A 17,592-nucleotide genomic window follows, 5' to 3' on the forward strand; every position below is an offset into this window, starting at 1 on the left:
GCCGAAGTTTTCATTATCATTATACCTACAGACAGCTAGTCAATGGGGAAAAAGTCAAGCGTAGCTGGCTGACTTATTCAAGAAGTAAAGATGCAGTCTATTGCTTTTGCTGCAAATTTTTCCAAAAAGTCCTTAAAACTGGCAGCCGAGGGACAGCGGGATTGGGTCAACATATAGGTGCACTGCTGAAACAGCATGAAAACAGTGAAGATCATTGTAGCAACATGGTGAAATGGAAGGAATTTGCCTTGCGTCTTTCAAAGGGGAAAACTATTGATGAATTTAACTTCAGTAGACTGCGCTCTCTTTGTACAAAGTAAACATTAAATATGAACAATTAACTAAAAATGTAAACTAGTAATTAAAGACTAATAAGTACAAGACTGATGAGACAAGATGACACTTTTACTGTAAATACAAAGCTTTATCACTTGGACTGTTCAACCCCAGGCCACTCTTGCAGCTGAATGTTTTCTACATTTTAAGATTAGGAACCATATGTGGCACTCTGGACATCATTCGTTCATTCATTGGTATTATTTATGTTCTTAACTGGGCCACCCCCATATCTTTATAAATGACATGTCATTTGTAAAGACATGCCAGGCTGACAATAGGATAATGTAAACAACACTGCCAGAGCCGCAATGAGTTTATAGTAGGTGTGTGAATGATCAACAATCAATATTATTGGCAGAAATAGAGGGCCCCAAAATCAAATTTTGCTTAGGGCCCCATGGAGGCTTGGGCCGGCACTGGTCGTGGCTGTGCAATAACATTGTAAGGCTTGATCTTGAGCACCACACTAGCCACGCCCCTCACGTCTGGTAGACATGTTTCTCCGTCAGGAAGGACAAAGTAGAAGTCTCGGAGCAAATAAGCCGTGAGGAGAAACAACTCCGTTTTGGCAACTGCCTCGCCCAAGCACAGACGAGCGCCAGTCCCGAAGGGGATCAGGTTTTTGGGTGAAGATCCTCCTCCCTCCAGAAAGCGCTCTGACAGACAGAAAGATGTGATAATGCAACATGGGACACTACAAACAAATATAATGTTTGCTATCAAGCACTAACCTGGTTTGAAGCTGTGCGGCTCGCTCCAAACTGCAGGATCGTGGTGAGCTCCGAAAAGATTAGGAATAATCATCGTGTTCTTGGGAATAAAGTAACCTGCAATGCTGCCGTTTGCAAGTGCAAGAAAAAAAACCCCACTTAGATCATACTATCAAGAATATTAATTGTAACACGTTTTAAAGGCCTACTGAAATGCGATTTTCTTATTTAAACGGGGATAGCAGGTCCATTCTATGTGTCATACTTGATCATTTCGCGATATTGCCATATTTTTGCTGAAAGGATTTAGTAGAGAACATTGACGATAAAGTTCGCAACTTTTGGTCGCTGATAAAAAAGCCTTGCCTGTACCGGAAGTAGCAGACGAGTAGCGTGACGTCACAGGTTGTGGAGCTCCTCACATCTGCACATTGTTTACAATCATGGCCACCAGCAGCGAGAGCGATTCGGACCGAGAAAGCGACGATTTCCCCATTAATTTGAGCGAGGATGAAAGATTCGTGGATGAGGAAAGAGAGAGTGAAGGACTAGAGGGCAGTGGGAGCGATTCAGACAGGGAAGATGCTGTGAGAGGCGGGTGGGACCTGATATTCAGCTGGGATTGACTAAAACAGTAAATAAACACAAGACATACAGGTAAAAGCCAGTAAATTAGAATATTTTGAAAAACTTGATTTATTTCAGTAATTGCATTCAAAAGGTGTAACTTGTACATTATATTTATTCATTGCACACAGACTGATGCATTCAAATGTTTATTTCATTTAATTTTGATGATTTGAAGTGGCAACAAATGAAAATCCAAAATTCCGTGTGTCACAAAATTAGAATATTACTTAAGGCTAATACAAAAAAGGGATTTTTAGAAATGTTGGCCAACTGAAAAGTATGAAAATGAAAAATATGAGCATGTACAATACTCAATACTTGGTTGGAGCTCCTTTTGCCTCAATTACTGCGTTAATGCGGCGTGGCATGGAGTCTATGAGTTTCTGGCACTGCTCAGGTGTTATGAGAGCCCAGGTTGCTCTGATAGTGGCCTTCAACTCTTCTGCGTTTTTGGGTCTGGCATTCTGCATCTTCCTTTTCACAATACCCCACAGATTTTCTATGGGGCTAAGGTCAGGGGAGTTGGCGGGCCAATTTAGAACAGAAATACCATGGTCCGTAAACCAGGCACGGGTAGATTTTGCGCTGTGTGCAGGCGCCAAGTCCTGTTGGAACTTGAAATCTCCATCTCCATAGAGCAGGTCAGCAGCAGGAAGCATGAAGTGCTCTAAAACTTGCTGGTAGACGGCTGCGTTGACCCTGGATCTCAGGAAACAGAGTGGACCGACACCAGCAGATGACATGGCACCCCAAACCATCACCCAACCATGCAAATTTTGCATTTCCTTTGGTAATCGAGGTCCCAGAGTCTGGAGGAAGACAGGAGAGGCACAGGATCCACGTTGCCTGAAGTCTAGTGTAAAGTTTCCACCATCAGTGATGGTTTGGGGTGCCATGTCATCTGCTGGTGTCGGTCCACTCTGTTTCCTGAGATCCAGGGTCAACGCAGCCGTCTACCAGCAAGTTTTAGAGCACTTCATGCTTCCTGCTGCTGACCTGCTCTATGGAGATGGAGATTTCAAGTTCCAACAGGACTTGGCGCCTGCACACAGCGCAAAATCTACCCGTGCCTGGTTTACGGACCATGGTATTTCTGTTCTAAATTGGCCCGCCAACTCCCCTGACCTTAGCCCCATAGAAAATCTGTGGGGTATTGTGAAAAGGAAGATGCAGAATGCCAGACCCAAAAACGCAGAAGAGTTGAAGGCCACTATCAGAGCAACCTGGGCTCTCATAACACCTGAGCAGTGCCAGAAACTCATCGACTCCATGCCACGCCGCATTAACGCAGTAATTGAGGCAAAAGGAGCTCCAACCAAGTATTGAGTATTGTACATGCTCATATTTTTCATTTTCATACTTTTCAGTTGGCCAACATTTCTAAAAATCCCTTTTTTGTATTAGCCTTAAGTAATATTCTAATTTTGTGACACACGGAATTTTGGATTTTCATTTGTTGCCACTTCAAATCATCAAAATTAAATGAAATAAACATTTGAATGCATCAGTCTGTGTGCAATGAATAAATATAATGTACAAGTTACACCTTTTGAATGCAATTACTGAAATAAATCAAGTTTTTCAAAATATTCTAATTTACTGGCTTTTACCTGTATATATACTCTATTAGCCACAACACAACCAGGCTTATATTTAATATGCCACAAATTAATCCCGCATAACAAACACCTCCCCCCTCCCGTCCATATAACCCGCCAATACAACTCAAACACCTGCACAACACACTCAATCCCACAGCCCAAAGTACCGTTCACCTCCCCAAAGTTCATACAGCACATATATTTCCCCAAAGTCCCCAAAGTTACGTACGTGACATGCACATAGCGACACGCACGTACGGGCAAGCGATCAAATGTTTGGACGCCGCAGCTGCATGCGTACTCACGGTACCGTGTCTGCGTATCCAACTCAAAGTCCTCCTGGTAAGAGTCTCTGTTGTCCCAGTTCTCCACAGGCCAATGGTAAAGCTTGACTGTCATCTTCCGGGAATGTAAACAATGAAACACCGGCTGTGTTTGTGTTGCTGCAGTCGGCCGCAATACACCACTTCCCACCTACAGCTTTCTTCTTTGCTGTCTCCATTGTTCATTGAACAAATTGCAAAAGATTCACCAACACAGATGTCCAGAATACTGTGGAATTTTGCGATGAAAACAGACGACTTAATAGCTGGCCACTATGCTGTCCCAAAATGTCCTCTACAATCCGTGACGTCACGCGCTGACGTCATCATACCGAGACATTTTCAGCAGGATATTTCGGCACAAAATTTAAAATTGCACTTTAGTAAGCTAAACCGGCCGTATTGGTATGTGTTGCAATGTTAAGATTTCATCATTGATATATACGGTAAACTATCAGACTGCGTGGTCGGTAGTAGTGGGTTTCAGTAGGCCTTTAATCACACATCGAAACACATTTAGTTGGATATCAGTCAGCGTGTGTAAGAATGAAGTATTAAAGTGCACTAATTATTATTATTATGGAGTATATTGTGAATAAATTGAGAACAGGAAGTGAGCAAAAGTTTTAGCAACTGCTAAGTAAAAGAAAAGGGGTAGGATTAAATAGGCTCTGCTTCTTCCTACTCCTTTTCGAACTTGTTGAGTAGAGAAACTGGAAATTGTGATGTATCATGTTGTATGCATGCATGTTCCAAATAAACTTAAACTCAACTGTAGCAGAATAAATTGCAGTCAAAGGATTATTTTATCAGACTAATGTCAGAGGCAGATATTTACATATATCCGAATTTAAGTGTTACTTCTTTTCATTTCATAATCATATTACAAAACAGCTAGTGTTTTTCTTCCAAATGTGGTCTTTTGGTTGTCTGCAAAACTGTGTGCTTAACCTTGAAGTGAGGAATGTTAGAGAGAGAGCTAATAAGCATGTGTTTTGGCTAGAAAGACATGACTGCCAGGGGGGGAGGAAGAGAGACTTAAGAGGAGAGGGGGTTTGGTCAAGGGGGGCAGACCATCTTAGCGGGGCGATTGAATGTTCTATGCTGGACTGGTCTCAATGTATATATGCAAAGCTTTGCAAATATATTACAAAATACCTATTCTGTCTCTGGTGGTTTTTCTACTCAGCTTTAAGTGTCGTAAAGAGCTTGGGAGCGACTTGTGACTTGAATTCCCTGGGAGGAACAACTGGTCCAAAACGCAACACTAATCACACTTTTGAATTTGGATTAATTATGATTAATCACGGTTGCAAAAAAAAACGTTGCTTAACTTATTTATGCATCTTTTTTTGACTATATTCCACCAGTGTTGTCTTTCGTTGTGCTCGTAGTGTTTTTGCTTGCGGCTGCCTCAAAATCCTGTTTTTCTTTTCTATTTCAAATGTGTTGTGCTTTTAGATGCTACTATAAACACCATCAGATTGTTACAATATATGCAAATTATCTTGGTTTTATCAATTTTAAATTTTCAGGTAACGATTCACAACTAAGATAAAGGAACGTGCGTGATTAATCTGCATTTATACATGATTAATCACATGAGTTAACTGCTTACATTTGGCAGCCTTAGTTTCAACACATTATATGTTTAATAATTGTCCATCTGGAGGGTTTTTTTGCACACAAAACACAAATAAGAGTATTATTTGTGTTTTGTTTTCATTTTGTGTGTTTGTGATGACACTTGAAATCTCCACATGGACCAGATAATATTTCATTACTAACAATAATAATGCTGTTTTGCTAGATTTAATTGATTGACTGGTTAGTGATTTGTTTTGAAAGGGGAACTGCCCTTTTTTGGGGATGTGCCAATCATTCACAATCCTTATGTTAAACAAGAACACGTTTTTCTTTTTTTTATGCATTATAAATCGTTAAATACGGCAATGACAAGGTGGCTAACAATGCAGCTAATGGGAGTACACTATTGTGGCCAAAAAGCCCTTTAAAGAAACATCCAAAAAACGCCAAACAATACTCCATGTATTACAAGCGCTAACGCAGACACACTATTTTTTTTAGCTGCACCGTAATCACAGAGAAGTAATTAGCTTATGCAGGTATTGACATGCTGAGCTGCTGCATCGCCTCTGAGTTAGTAAAAGTTAATTATAGATTATAAATCATGGATAGTAGAAAGTTGTTGCCATAAATCGAGAAGATGGTCAACATCAGTGACGTGCGGTCACTGGAGGCAGGTGAGGCCCCGCCTCACCTGCCATCATGGAAAGAAAAAAAATGTAAAAAGAAAAAAAAAAAATTAAATTGTTATATGTATCCAGTGATTATACTATAAAGTTATTTTCCATTTAACTTCACCAGTTTTAGATTATTTTTATTCAAAATCGCTGAATTTTCACATTTGCCGTTCAAATACTGAGAAGAGACGGTGCTGTGATCAGCAGCCAGTTGAGGCACGTCACTCAGTTGTGCCTCAACATGGATTGCGGACTCGGCTAACTGCTGTCCTGGCCTGCTGTGCAGTGAGACCGTATTGCTATATGAATTATATTATACATTTCCATAGTTCAGTTAGCTGAGGTATATAATGTACAGTGTATTTTGTCAACAACTGAATGTGTGTAAAGTATTTATTGTGCTGAGCAATCATAAAACTGCTGCGAAGACGGACTGGCTAAGGCTCGCAGTAATCCCGCCTCCTGGTGCCGGTTAATGCACCCCCGCCGCAGAATGCACCCCCCGACGGGAGCGCCACACCAACCAAAGCCCACACCCAAACCCTTCACGTGCAAGACCGAATCCACCCAAAAAAAATCACTTAACAAGAAGCCAAAAAGTGCAAAAACAACAATGCTCGCGCCGGAGGAGCCGTGAATGACTGCAGGGACACAACATTAGGTACATCTGCAGACTGCAGCACGGATTTCATATTTCATTCATTCACAACTCCTCCAACACGAACACCACTGTTCCCGCACTTATAAGTAAAGGTAAGACCATAATAACGTTTTTTTTATTAAATGTGCTTTTTTGTGTGCTACAGTTTGTATGTGTAAAGTTAAAGTACCAATGATTGTCACACACACTAGGTGTGGTGAAATTTGTCCTCTGCATTTGACCCATCCCCTTGTTCACCCCCTGGGATGTGAGGGGAACAGTGGACAGCAGCGGCGCCGCGCCCGGGAATAATTTTTGGTGATTAACCCCCAATTCCAACCCTTGATGCTGAGTGCCAAGCAGGGAAGAATGCTGGTATGAGCTTTTAAACATAACCCGTTAACTGCTGCCAATCAAATGGTGAATAAGATACTCTTTAGGGTTCATATGTTTGTAAATCTGACTGTGATGAAGTCAGTGCCTCACCAGTCATGAACCTCACCGCACGTCACTGGTCAACATTGACATTCAACTTACACCGGGAGATGGCGAGAAAAACATGGAAAAATGCTTGTTTTGAGTCACCTATTTTGAACATGTGATGTTCTTGTCGTACATAAGGATTGTGAATGATTGGCATGGCAAAGTTAAAACACAGTAACGTTCCCCTTTAAAGAGGACCTTTTTCAATGTATTTAGCCAGATTCCATGGTGGCTGAGAAATGTCATAACAATTGGAAAGGCTGCAGCAAAACAACTTTCACACACAACACAACAACATTAAGCGACGTGACGGACATGTCAAAAGTGACAGCGGACAAGAAAGTGCCATCGATCACAACATCTTTCTTTCACATACTTTTGCAAGTTTGTTCATTAAATCGTTATTGTGGCTGAAAGTTGTTGTGTTGTGGCATTTGCCATCGTAATAGCTTTTGCAATCGTGTTGTGGCACCAAGTGGTTGTGTTGAGGAGTTTGCATTTGGTGTGGCTTTTGCAATCATGATTTCGTGTCGTGGCTATTGCGTTTGTAGTATATTTTGCATTCGTGTTATGGCTGAAAGTTGTGTTGCGGCTTTAAGTTGTGTTTGCATTTATTGTTAATTTTGCAATTGTGAGACTACTCAAAGTTTTGTTGTTTTTCTTGTTGCATGGGTTTTCTGGTGTTTGTGTTTGTGGTTTTGCATCATGTTTGTTTGGACGTTGCTGCACATTGCTCCTGTCGGCCACCTGATGCAAATAAACAATGTATGATGGGAAAACCTTTTAAAAAATAAAATAAAATAAAATAAAATAAAATCTTAGTAGGCATTTAAATGCTTACTGTAAAAAGGTAGATGTTAAATTATGATTGCTAACATCAAAACAATAAAAAAATTAAATAATGCATTTTTCGTTCCAGTTCGGTTTTTGTCTACTGGGTGGTGCTACTGGACTGACCAGCACAGAAGTTCAACCAAAACCAGGTTCATTTCCTTCAGCTATTTTGCATTCAAATGTCAAGTGTGGATGAAGGTTCTCATTCATCCAGGTCATTGTCATCTCGATCGCAACTGGACTGCTTGGTTTGTCTAGCACTAGAACTCCCAGGATTTTTTGCTCTACCTATAAAACCCAGGAGGCATCCAAACGGTTGGAAGGTCCCCTGTGAACCTTCCTTTTGTTATCTAAACAGGGCAATCACACAGGAGGAGGGGGCATGCTAACTTATATGAGGCTTCCATGAGATATTTTCATCTATCACCACTCCTAAGAAATAATTTTGTTGAACATATTCTATTGGTGTATCATCAATAACAATCCTGATCGGTATATTACTTTTGCAATTGCTAAAGAGCATTATTTTGGTCTTCTTTAACGGTGCATAAGTCTCACTCACTTCCACTCTCTAACACTGTAGCCTGATAATACATTTGCCTAAGTGATTGCCTCGTTCACATAACAAAAGGAGGGCCTTGCAGCCGATCGGCTGACCTGTGGGTTTTATAGGTAGAAAAGCCAAATGGATGCTCTCTGGGAGTTCTAGTGCTAGGAAGACGTTTCGCCGCCCAGCCAAGTAAGTTTCGTCAGTTTGTGCTCATGGACTTGGATTGGTCAGTTCTAGTCCAAGTGATGCAAGAATTCCAAAGCAACTTCCAAACTGCCTTCAACAAGTTACATTAAATTTGATATTTAATGCCTCAATATAGATTGTGTTTGACATTGTGTAAGTCAGGGGTCCCCAAACTTTTTTCCACCAGGGACCGGTTTAATGTATGCATTATTTTCACGGACCGGCTTTCCACGTGTGGCAGATAAAAACAGCAAAAAAGAAGAGAACTCACTACAATGCTGAAGTAGTGTTTCTTTGCAAAGAAATGGTCCTTGGCACGTTGATGGCATGTACTATGCACCAGTGTTTCTTAACCATAGGGCCAACCATTTTAGGGGCAAGCGAGCGCCCCCTAGAATTTAATACGGTACATCTGTTTTTTCACATGTGGTACGCATAGGCCACGTTGGTACTGAGTTGCAATACACTTTTCCACTACTTGTGGCAGTGATGACAAAATAAAACAAACAGAAGAAGTCTGGCATAGTCTGTCATAGAGGCATTTCTTAAGCGCAAAAAATATGACTAAAGTGGTGAAGCTATATTTTCATTTGCACTTTAATTTTATTGACAGTTTAGTTAAGAAACATCCATCCATCCATCCATCCATTTTTCTACCGCATGTCCCTTTCGGGATCGCGGGGGGTGCTGGAGCCTATCTCAGCTGCATATTTATTATTAATTTATTTTATTTATTTTAGCACAACATATTATATATTTTTTGTAAATGTATTTTGTCTAATCAGCCCAACCTAAGCCTAAGGTTTATTTGTTAAATTAATTATATGATCTTTGTGATTAATACGGTACATGCTTTTATATAATTGTATAAGGTAGTAAACTGTAAGTAGGTTAGATATTTTGTTTTTATTGAATATGATTAAAATCAACAGTAAGCTTACTAATTTAGTGTTAATATTGGAGTGGCTCCTGGGTCCCTATGTTGTGGAAAAGTTGGGTCCTTAGGTCAAACAGGTTAAGAACCCCTGCTATATACAACGACCCTGCAGATGGCATTTAGCTTTTGGCTACAATCTGGCACATTAAAATGCTATATGTTCATTAATGTGCATTAATGTACTATAACCAGTGACGTGCAGTCAGGGGAGGCAGGTGAGGCGGGGCCTCACGTGCCATCATGGAAAGAAAAAAAATTTAAAAAGAAAAAAAAAAAATTAAATTGTTGTATGTATCCAGTGATTATATATATATATATATTTTTTTTTATGTCCTGTCCAGCTTCTCAGGCAAATCATATAGTTGATGTAGATGCCCATGTCGGCTGTTCAGATTTACTTTACAAAAGAGAAGTGTAGGATACTTCTCTTGTTGCCTTATTTGTATTTGACTTTATTAAATGTATTTATATTATCATTTAGTGCAGCCGGGCCGGAGCAGGAGGGGATAGAAAGAGAAAAAAAAAAAGAAGACAGAGGGGGAAATTGTGGGGACAAGAGGGGGATTAGACAGAGAGACAAAAACAACAACAGCAAACAACAACAACAACAACAACAATAGAGCAACATCAGCAAATATGACATGTACAAATATGATGGTAAAAGTAATAGCAAATAAGCAATTAGCGAAAAATAAAAAATAATACAGAAATGACAATGAGCATTATTACACTACAAATGGATCAATACAAATACCAATAGAAATAGCGCTATTGATAATGAACAATACCAATAATTTACCTTTATTATCAACAATACAGTTGTTTAAATGCAACAATACATATACGTAATGATAACTTGAGATACGAAAGAATGCAGAAAAATGGAGGGGGAGAAAGAGAAGCAACCTACATTAACCTTGTAGATTGTTATAGTCAAAATAGGTTAAGCTTTGTCAGTGTGCCATGTGTTACACCCAGTTTACCCTAGGGCAACAACGTTAATATATGTTTGATGAAACGTGATTATGTGCATGAGTGTAAGTATGCATATGTACTTGTATATGTACAGAATGTGTATATGTGTTTGTACAATGAATGTATATGTACAGAATGTGTATATGTGTTTGTACAGTGAATGTATATGTACAGTATGTGTATGTGTATGTCTGTATATTGAATGTGCGTGTGGATGTACGAACATTAGGTAGGTAAATATGTACTGTATTTGTGTATGTATGTGGGAGCGTAGGTACCTATGTACGTATGTGAGCATATGTGAATTTGCATGTACAATACATTCGACTCCCAGAGTGCGTGGGAGCCAGAGCACGGCCCCATCACCCCCGAGAGCCCAACCCACAAACAGGAGGCGTGGTGCCCAGGGAACCAGGGACCACCGCCCCCACGCAGCCAAGCCGGCCAGCGACAGGAACCCCAGAGCCCGACCCACCGTACCGCCCACAAGGGCCAGCAGCAGGCCGCAGACAGACGCACCCGGCAGAGGACAGGGCACGAGAAAAGCAGGGGACAGCCAGACCCCAAGCCAGCGAGAGACCACACCCCACACGGGCAGAAAGGCGAGACGCCCCGCCCGAGGGACCCAGAGACTCCCCGCAACCGGACGGGAAGACCGCCCCCGCCCCACCGGCAACCGGGCCCCCACGAGCCCACCCCCCACCCCCGGAGAGCGCGGCGAGGCCAGCCCCCGGCCACCCCACCCAAACCGGCCGCCGCAGGACCACCCAGGCACAGGGCCACGGGAACCACCCACCCCACCCGCAGGGACCCCAACGATGGAGATGGAACAACCAGCAACTGCCCCGCCGAGCCCCCCCCCTGAGGGAGGGGTAAAATTAAAAAAATAATATTAATAAAATATATTAAAAAATAAATAAATAAATAAATAAATTAATTAATTAATTTAAAAAAAAAAGAATTAAAAGAAGATCACAGACATGCTGACAAACAAGGTCACTACCCCAGCAACTGGCCGACTCGCAGCACCTCGGAATACCTTGCAGCACCAAGCTACCACAATAGACGCAGGGACTAGGCCCAACAGGCCCCAACCAAGACGGGCACCCGGAAGGGATGGACAGCGGGACCCAGGAGCTCCAGACACGCAGTTCGGATGCAGTAGCCTGAGGCGTCGACCCCCGTCTGACAGGCAGGCCCAGAGCGTACCCCCAGAAATATACATACATACATACATATATACATACACATACACACATACACGTATACATACCCACACATACACATATATACATATACATACACATATGTACACATACACATATATAAACATACATACATACACACACATATACATACATATACACAGTTCGTCAGCCCCGACAGCCATCACGCGCGCGCGCTGCCACGAGTCACAACATCAGCCACACCCCTGCACCAGACCCAGCAGCAAAAAAAAATAATAATAATAAAAAATAAAAAATAAAGTTATTTTCCATTTAACTTCACCAGTTTTAGATTATTTGTATTCAAAATCGCTGAATTTTCACATTTGCCGTTCAAATACTGAGAAGAGACTTGCGGTGAGTCACCAGCCAGTTGAGGCATGTCACTCAGTTGAGCCTCACCATGGATTGCGCAATGACTCGGCTAACTGCTGGCCTGCTGTGCAGTGAGACCGTATTGCTATATGAATTATATTATACATTTCCATAGTTTAGTTAGCTGAGGTATATAATGTACAGTGTATTTTGTCAACAACTGTATGTGTGTAACGTATTTTTTGTGCTGAGCAATCATAAAACGGCTGCAAAAGACGCACTGTGTGAGGCTCGCAGTAATCCCGCCTCCTGGTGGTAGAGGGCGGTAGTGATCCCAGAGATCATTCATGCGACTATTCGGCTGCAGAATAAGTGACAACAAGCAGCAACAGTTAGCAGCGATCGTTTATTTTTTCCTCTTGCCTGAACTTTTAACATGGAGGATTACATATCTAAAATAAAAAAGTTTTCTAAACTGGACTTTCAATCGAAGCAGGAGATAATACTTAAAGGAAGATCTCCATCGAGACAGAGAGACTTTTAAAACTGAAGAAAGATAAGGAAGACTTCTATAAACAATTTATCGATGCTTTTGTTCAAAAGGAGCTGCGCATGGACTTCATTTATAAGTAAAGGTAAGACCATAATAACGTTTTTTTTATTAAATGTGCTTTTTTGTGTGCTACAGTTTGTATGTGTAAAGTTAAAGTTAAGTTAAAGTACCAATGATTGTCACACACACTAGGTGTGGTGGGCAGCGCGGTGGAAGAGGGGTTAGTGCATCTGCCTCACAATACGAAGGTCCTGAGTAGTCGTGAGTTCAATCCCGGCCTCGGGATCTTTCTGTGTGGAGTTTGCATGTTCTCCCCATGACTGCGTGGGTTCCCTCCGGGTACTCCGGCTTCCTCCCACCTCCAAAGACATGCACCTGGAGATAGGTTGATTGGCAACACTAAATTGGCCCTAGTGTGTGAATGTGTGTGTGAATGTTGTCTGTCTATCTGTGTTGGCCCTGCGATGAGGTGGCGACTTGTCCAGGGTGTACCCCGCCTTCCGCCCGATTGTAGCTGAGATAGGCTCCAGCGCCCCCCGCGACCCCGAAGGGAATAAGCGGTAGAAAATGGATGGATGGATGGACTAGGTGTGGTGAAATTTGTCCTCTGCATTTGACCCATCCCCTTGATCACCCCCTGGGAGGTGAGGGGAGCAGTGGGCAGCAGCGGCGCCGCGCCCAGGAATCATTTTTGGTGATTTAACCCCCAATTCCAACCCTTGATGCTGAGTGCCAAGCAGGGAAGAATGCTGGTATGAGCTTTTAAACATAACCCGTTAACTGCTGCCAATCAAATGGTGAATAAGATACTCTTTAGGGTTCATATGTTTGTAAATCTGACTGTGATGAAGTCAGTGCCTCACCAGTCATGAACCTCACCGCACGTCACTGACTATAAAAAATGGTGACTTCCTATCAGGAGTTGTAATATACATCTATAAACAAGCTAATTGGTGTGTTTAGTGGGACAGGCGGAAGTTAAATTGGAGAAAATACGTTAGTTTATAAATTAATTGCGGTCCACGGACCGGTGGTCGGGGACCACTGGTGTAAGTCATACACCGACTGACCACTTTGATGTGTACACAACCCAATGAGATCAAAAAGATCAATTTTGATTGACCCTGTCAAAAATATATTTGTTGTTGTTGAGTACTGACAGCTGTTTTCAATCGTATCCGGAGTCATGTACATAAATGAGCTGACAAATATTAGAATACACCCTCAACAACAATATTGTGTTGGATCTAATGAGGTCATGCTAGTGTACATGATAAAGTAGTGGTAAAATAATACAATATACAGTAAATAATTTTAATGTCACTAACCTGCTATCTCGGATTGTTCTGTGAGGTACCGCCAGAGGAGCAACAGGCCTGAGTCGGAGCACCTCGTTGATGAGGGCACACAGGACGGGAAGATTGTGCCTCTCGCTGTATTTTGGGTAGTGACCCTCTGGTGCGCTGCACAGCTCCTCATAGACCTGAGTCTGGACCTGAAGGAGCAAGTAGGAGAAGGTACAGTACCTGTATAGTACTTGTACAGTAAGTGAAGATTTGTATTCCACTTGCCTCCGGGCGGTGCAAGAGGAAAGCGATAATCCAGTTGAGCCAGGCGGCCGTGGTCTCTGTCCCTCCAATGAGAAGGTCCACGGTGGCCATGTGGACATGAGTGTCTGTCAGGAGCTGAGGGTCAACAACCACAACATCCTTTGTGCTTTATACAACGACATAAATGTCTTATTCAAAAGAATGAGGTGATGGATGGATGACCTCGCCATGTTCGCTATCGAGGCCCTGCAGGAAGTAGCCTGTGATGGTGTCTTCTGGTTTCTGGTCTTGGGCCTGCACATTCAGAAAGGGAGGGGGGTGCACCTTGAAACCAACCCAAAAGCCAACGTCAATATATGCATAGCTAGCTGAACAAAACATCCATGTTGGTTTTGTTTTATAGGTGTCAAAAGAAATGAGTGTAATATGTAACTAGAGTTGTCAAAAATAACAAGTTTGCTTGTCAGGAACTCGCATGGTGGTAGTTGGTGCGACCCCAGGATGCAGAGATAGGAAGCGACATGCAGGCAATAATAATAACATGGACATTCGTCGCAATAAACCGGTGTCGCAAGGAAGGCGACACTCACAGATAAACCCTGCTCATTAGTGATCAGAGGCAGGTGAGTCCACTGATTACTAAGCAGGAGTGGGTGCGGTAAACACAGCTCAGAAACGAGACATCATCAAAACAAGAAGTGGAACAAAAAGAGCGTGAGACAGGAAGTAATACTTAACACAGGAAACAACACAAAAAACCCCAAAACTGTCATGTATATCATAGAATAGAAAGTACTTTATTGATCCCTGGGGGAAATTCAGCATCATGACATAACTCATGCAATTAATCATGAAAAATGTTACATTAATCTTGTGTATACACAGTATGTTATGCAATCAATTTTGACTGCACATGCAAGCGGTAGAAGATGGATGGATGGATGCTCCTTTACCATCTAATCTATTCTAACAATACAATTGCATTTATGTGAAAACATTGTGGTCTTTTGTAAGTTAATTGAAATTATGCAAGCAATTCATACAAGTAGTAATAATTGGGATTAATCCAAATTCAAATGTGTGATTAATTGGCTTAAAAAGATTAATCGTTTGATAGCACTACTAATACTATATCTCAGTAATAATGAATTCATTAAACTGTTACAATCAGTTGAGGACCAATAAAAAATAAAAAAGGCTGCGGGCCTGAATTGGCCCCGAGGCCGCAGTCTGGACACCCCTGGTTTAGTCTCTAATCTGGGATGGTGCATGGACCCACTATCAATTAACTTCATAAGCATTTTGAAACATTTGAATATCTTGGAACAGTTAAATTATTTCTCTAGTAGAATCAAAATAAATGTGTATATATTATGAATATTTGAATTTCTTAATTTGAATGACCATATAATAATAAATTATAAATGAATATTAAAAACACAAATTTAGTATTGCATTTAAATGTTGTGTTAAAAGTTTAAGTTCAAAATCATTGATCATTGCCTTTGCGGATTACATTCATTTGCATACTGTGCACATTTTTAAAATAAAGACTTTCAATGAACTATGGACTACTACTAATATTGAGTGTTTATTTACATGGTATCAGTATAGAAATATAGTGAAACACTCCTCCATACGCCATCAGCCTGATTTTGTATAAACTACCCTGAACTGCGAAATGCTGTGGAAACACAAACCACACACTTCTAGAAGAACCTATAGATCCAAGAACCAGAGGTTCCAGGAACCAAAAGTTCAGCTTTTGGTGGAAAAGGGGCCTTCTGATATCAATAATTTGATACATTTGGAGGACTGTTTGAGAAAAGCGGTTGGATTAAGTCATGTGATATTAAAATCATCTGTGCCGCATCAATAAGAAATGCAAAATGTACTGCTACTGTCCCTATTTTAGGTTTATATTTAGGTTTATGTGTGTGTGTATTATATTGTCCTCTTTAATATATCCCAAACATACCTCAAAATGTGTACATGCTTAGTATTGTATCTGTGTACTATTTATGTCCAAAAGCTATTGCGTGGCCAAAGTATGACCATTGGTATCATTGGTATCAAGCTCAGTTTTATCGCTAGTAGTGAATACAGTTTTCATTTTTTAAAGTATATTCTAAATTGTTTTGGTCCTAAATTAAGCATTTTCAAGCATAAACATGACTAAATAAACTAAAAGTGTCAATAGTACGGTACAGTAGTATTGGCCACTGGAGGAGACCAAACCAATCAGAGCACGCTGTTCAGTATCATGGCCACTGATTGGCTCAGCCTCGGGTGGCATTAACATTTAGGATTAAAAGAATGTAAAGGTGGCTAAAGTGTGTTAGTTCATGTCTAAAGGGCTCTCATAATATTAGAAAAACGTATTTAGAGAGTCGTAAACAGGTTTTTATGCTCTAGCTATGAAAATATTTGCTTCACAATTAATGATTCTTACTTTCTTGTGGTCATATCCAGAACCAATTAACAGTGATAAACGAGGGCCCACTGTACTGACCTTGTAGTGGTTGAGGTGTTTTCTTATGATGTCATCTCGCTTGGTCACCTCTTTCATGAGACGAGAGAAAACAGGGTTGGGGAATATCTTGGTTGGGGAAACATTCAGTTGTTAGTAACTACCGGTATATTAAGTTTTGTTTGGTTTATTATGAGATCAAGTTTTACTGACTCGAAGCAAAGGGAATGAGTCCAGGGCTGATATCCAAGCAGATCCCCACAGAGCGACGATCTCATTCAGACACTTGTGTAACTCTTGCAGCTCCGGAGAACTCTTGTCGTACTAAAATGCCATGATATACAATTATGGCTGATTCACACAAACATCTACTAAATGATACTCACTTCTTTCCCAAAAGTCAGTGTGGTGATCACATTACTGGCTGCCACTGTGAAGTCCTCAGACAGATCAACAGCACTGCCTTGGTAGTCCATCAGAACCTGCACTTACGATACATAGACAATTGTATGTGATACCAGACATTTGCAGGTAATTCTGGCAGTTGCTAAATGTAGAATACACGTAAATGTACACCTCGCCATCACACGACTACCTCGGCATTGTAGTAAATCAGCGTCTAAACATGTGTTGCCTGTTACGGTGCAAACACCTGCCGTCTCTCACTCTGCTGTGCGCTCCGCTAAACGCACCTCGGGACACGCTCACCGGTGTTCCTCTCCTGCAGCAGCCGCGCCTCTGCGCACTCACTCTTCAACCAACACACCTGACGCTGATGAGACCCCTGCCTTCATAAGCCAGCCTGTCCTGCGTTCCAGTGCCAGAACGTAGCTACTTTTACCAGTACAGTAAGGCTTACACGTCTCTAGCTTCCTTGCCTATGTGCTTCCTCGCTCGTTGGGTTTCCTCTCCGTTGTGCTCATTGTGTCTTGTCCTGTGTCGTCATCCAGCAGTCCTTCATCATCCCCTGGTTTCGAGCTGTGTGTCTCGCCTCCCCGGATCCCCT

At 41.5% G+C, this 17,592-nt stretch overlaps 1 protein-coding gene across 2 annotated transcripts in view; it reads right to left on the reverse strand.

Moving 5' to 3' along the window:
• Nucleotides 1-399: 399 nt before the first annotated feature.
• The window catches only part of cyp21a2 (cytochrome P450, family 21, subfamily A, polypeptide 2), a 24,680-nt gene continuing 7,487 nt past the window's right edge, over nt 400-17,592 (reverse strand). Inside the window, exons 5-12 of one of the 2 annotated variants that reach the window (XM_061953012.1) lie at nt 16,973-17,068; nt 16,800-16,910; nt 16,629-16,715; nt 14,339-14,440; nt 14,138-14,251; nt 13,895-14,061; nt 1,071-1,174; nt 400-995 (exon numbers count right to left, since the gene is read on the reverse strand). In XM_061953012.1, the coding sequence (XP_061808996.1) occupies nt 727-995; nt 1,071-1,174; nt 13,895-14,061; nt 14,138-14,251; nt 14,339-14,440; nt 16,629-16,715; nt 16,800-16,910; nt 16,973-17,068 (1,050 nt within the window). In that variant the 3' untranslated portion in view covers nt 400-726. The remainder of the gene's footprint in view (nt 996-1,070; nt 1,175-13,894; nt 14,062-14,137; nt 14,252-14,338; nt 14,441-16,628; nt 16,716-16,799; nt 16,911-16,972; nt 17,069-17,592) is intronic. The other variant, XM_061953020.2, reaches the window with a different exon arrangement.

This window comes from Nerophis lumbriciformis, linkage group LG04 (assembly GCF_033978685.3).
Source record: "Nerophis lumbriciformis linkage group LG04, RoL_Nlum_v2.1, whole genome shotgun sequence".
NCBI classification, from domain to species: Eukaryota; Metazoa; Chordata; class Actinopteri; order Syngnathiformes; family Syngnathidae; genus Nerophis; species Nerophis lumbriciformis.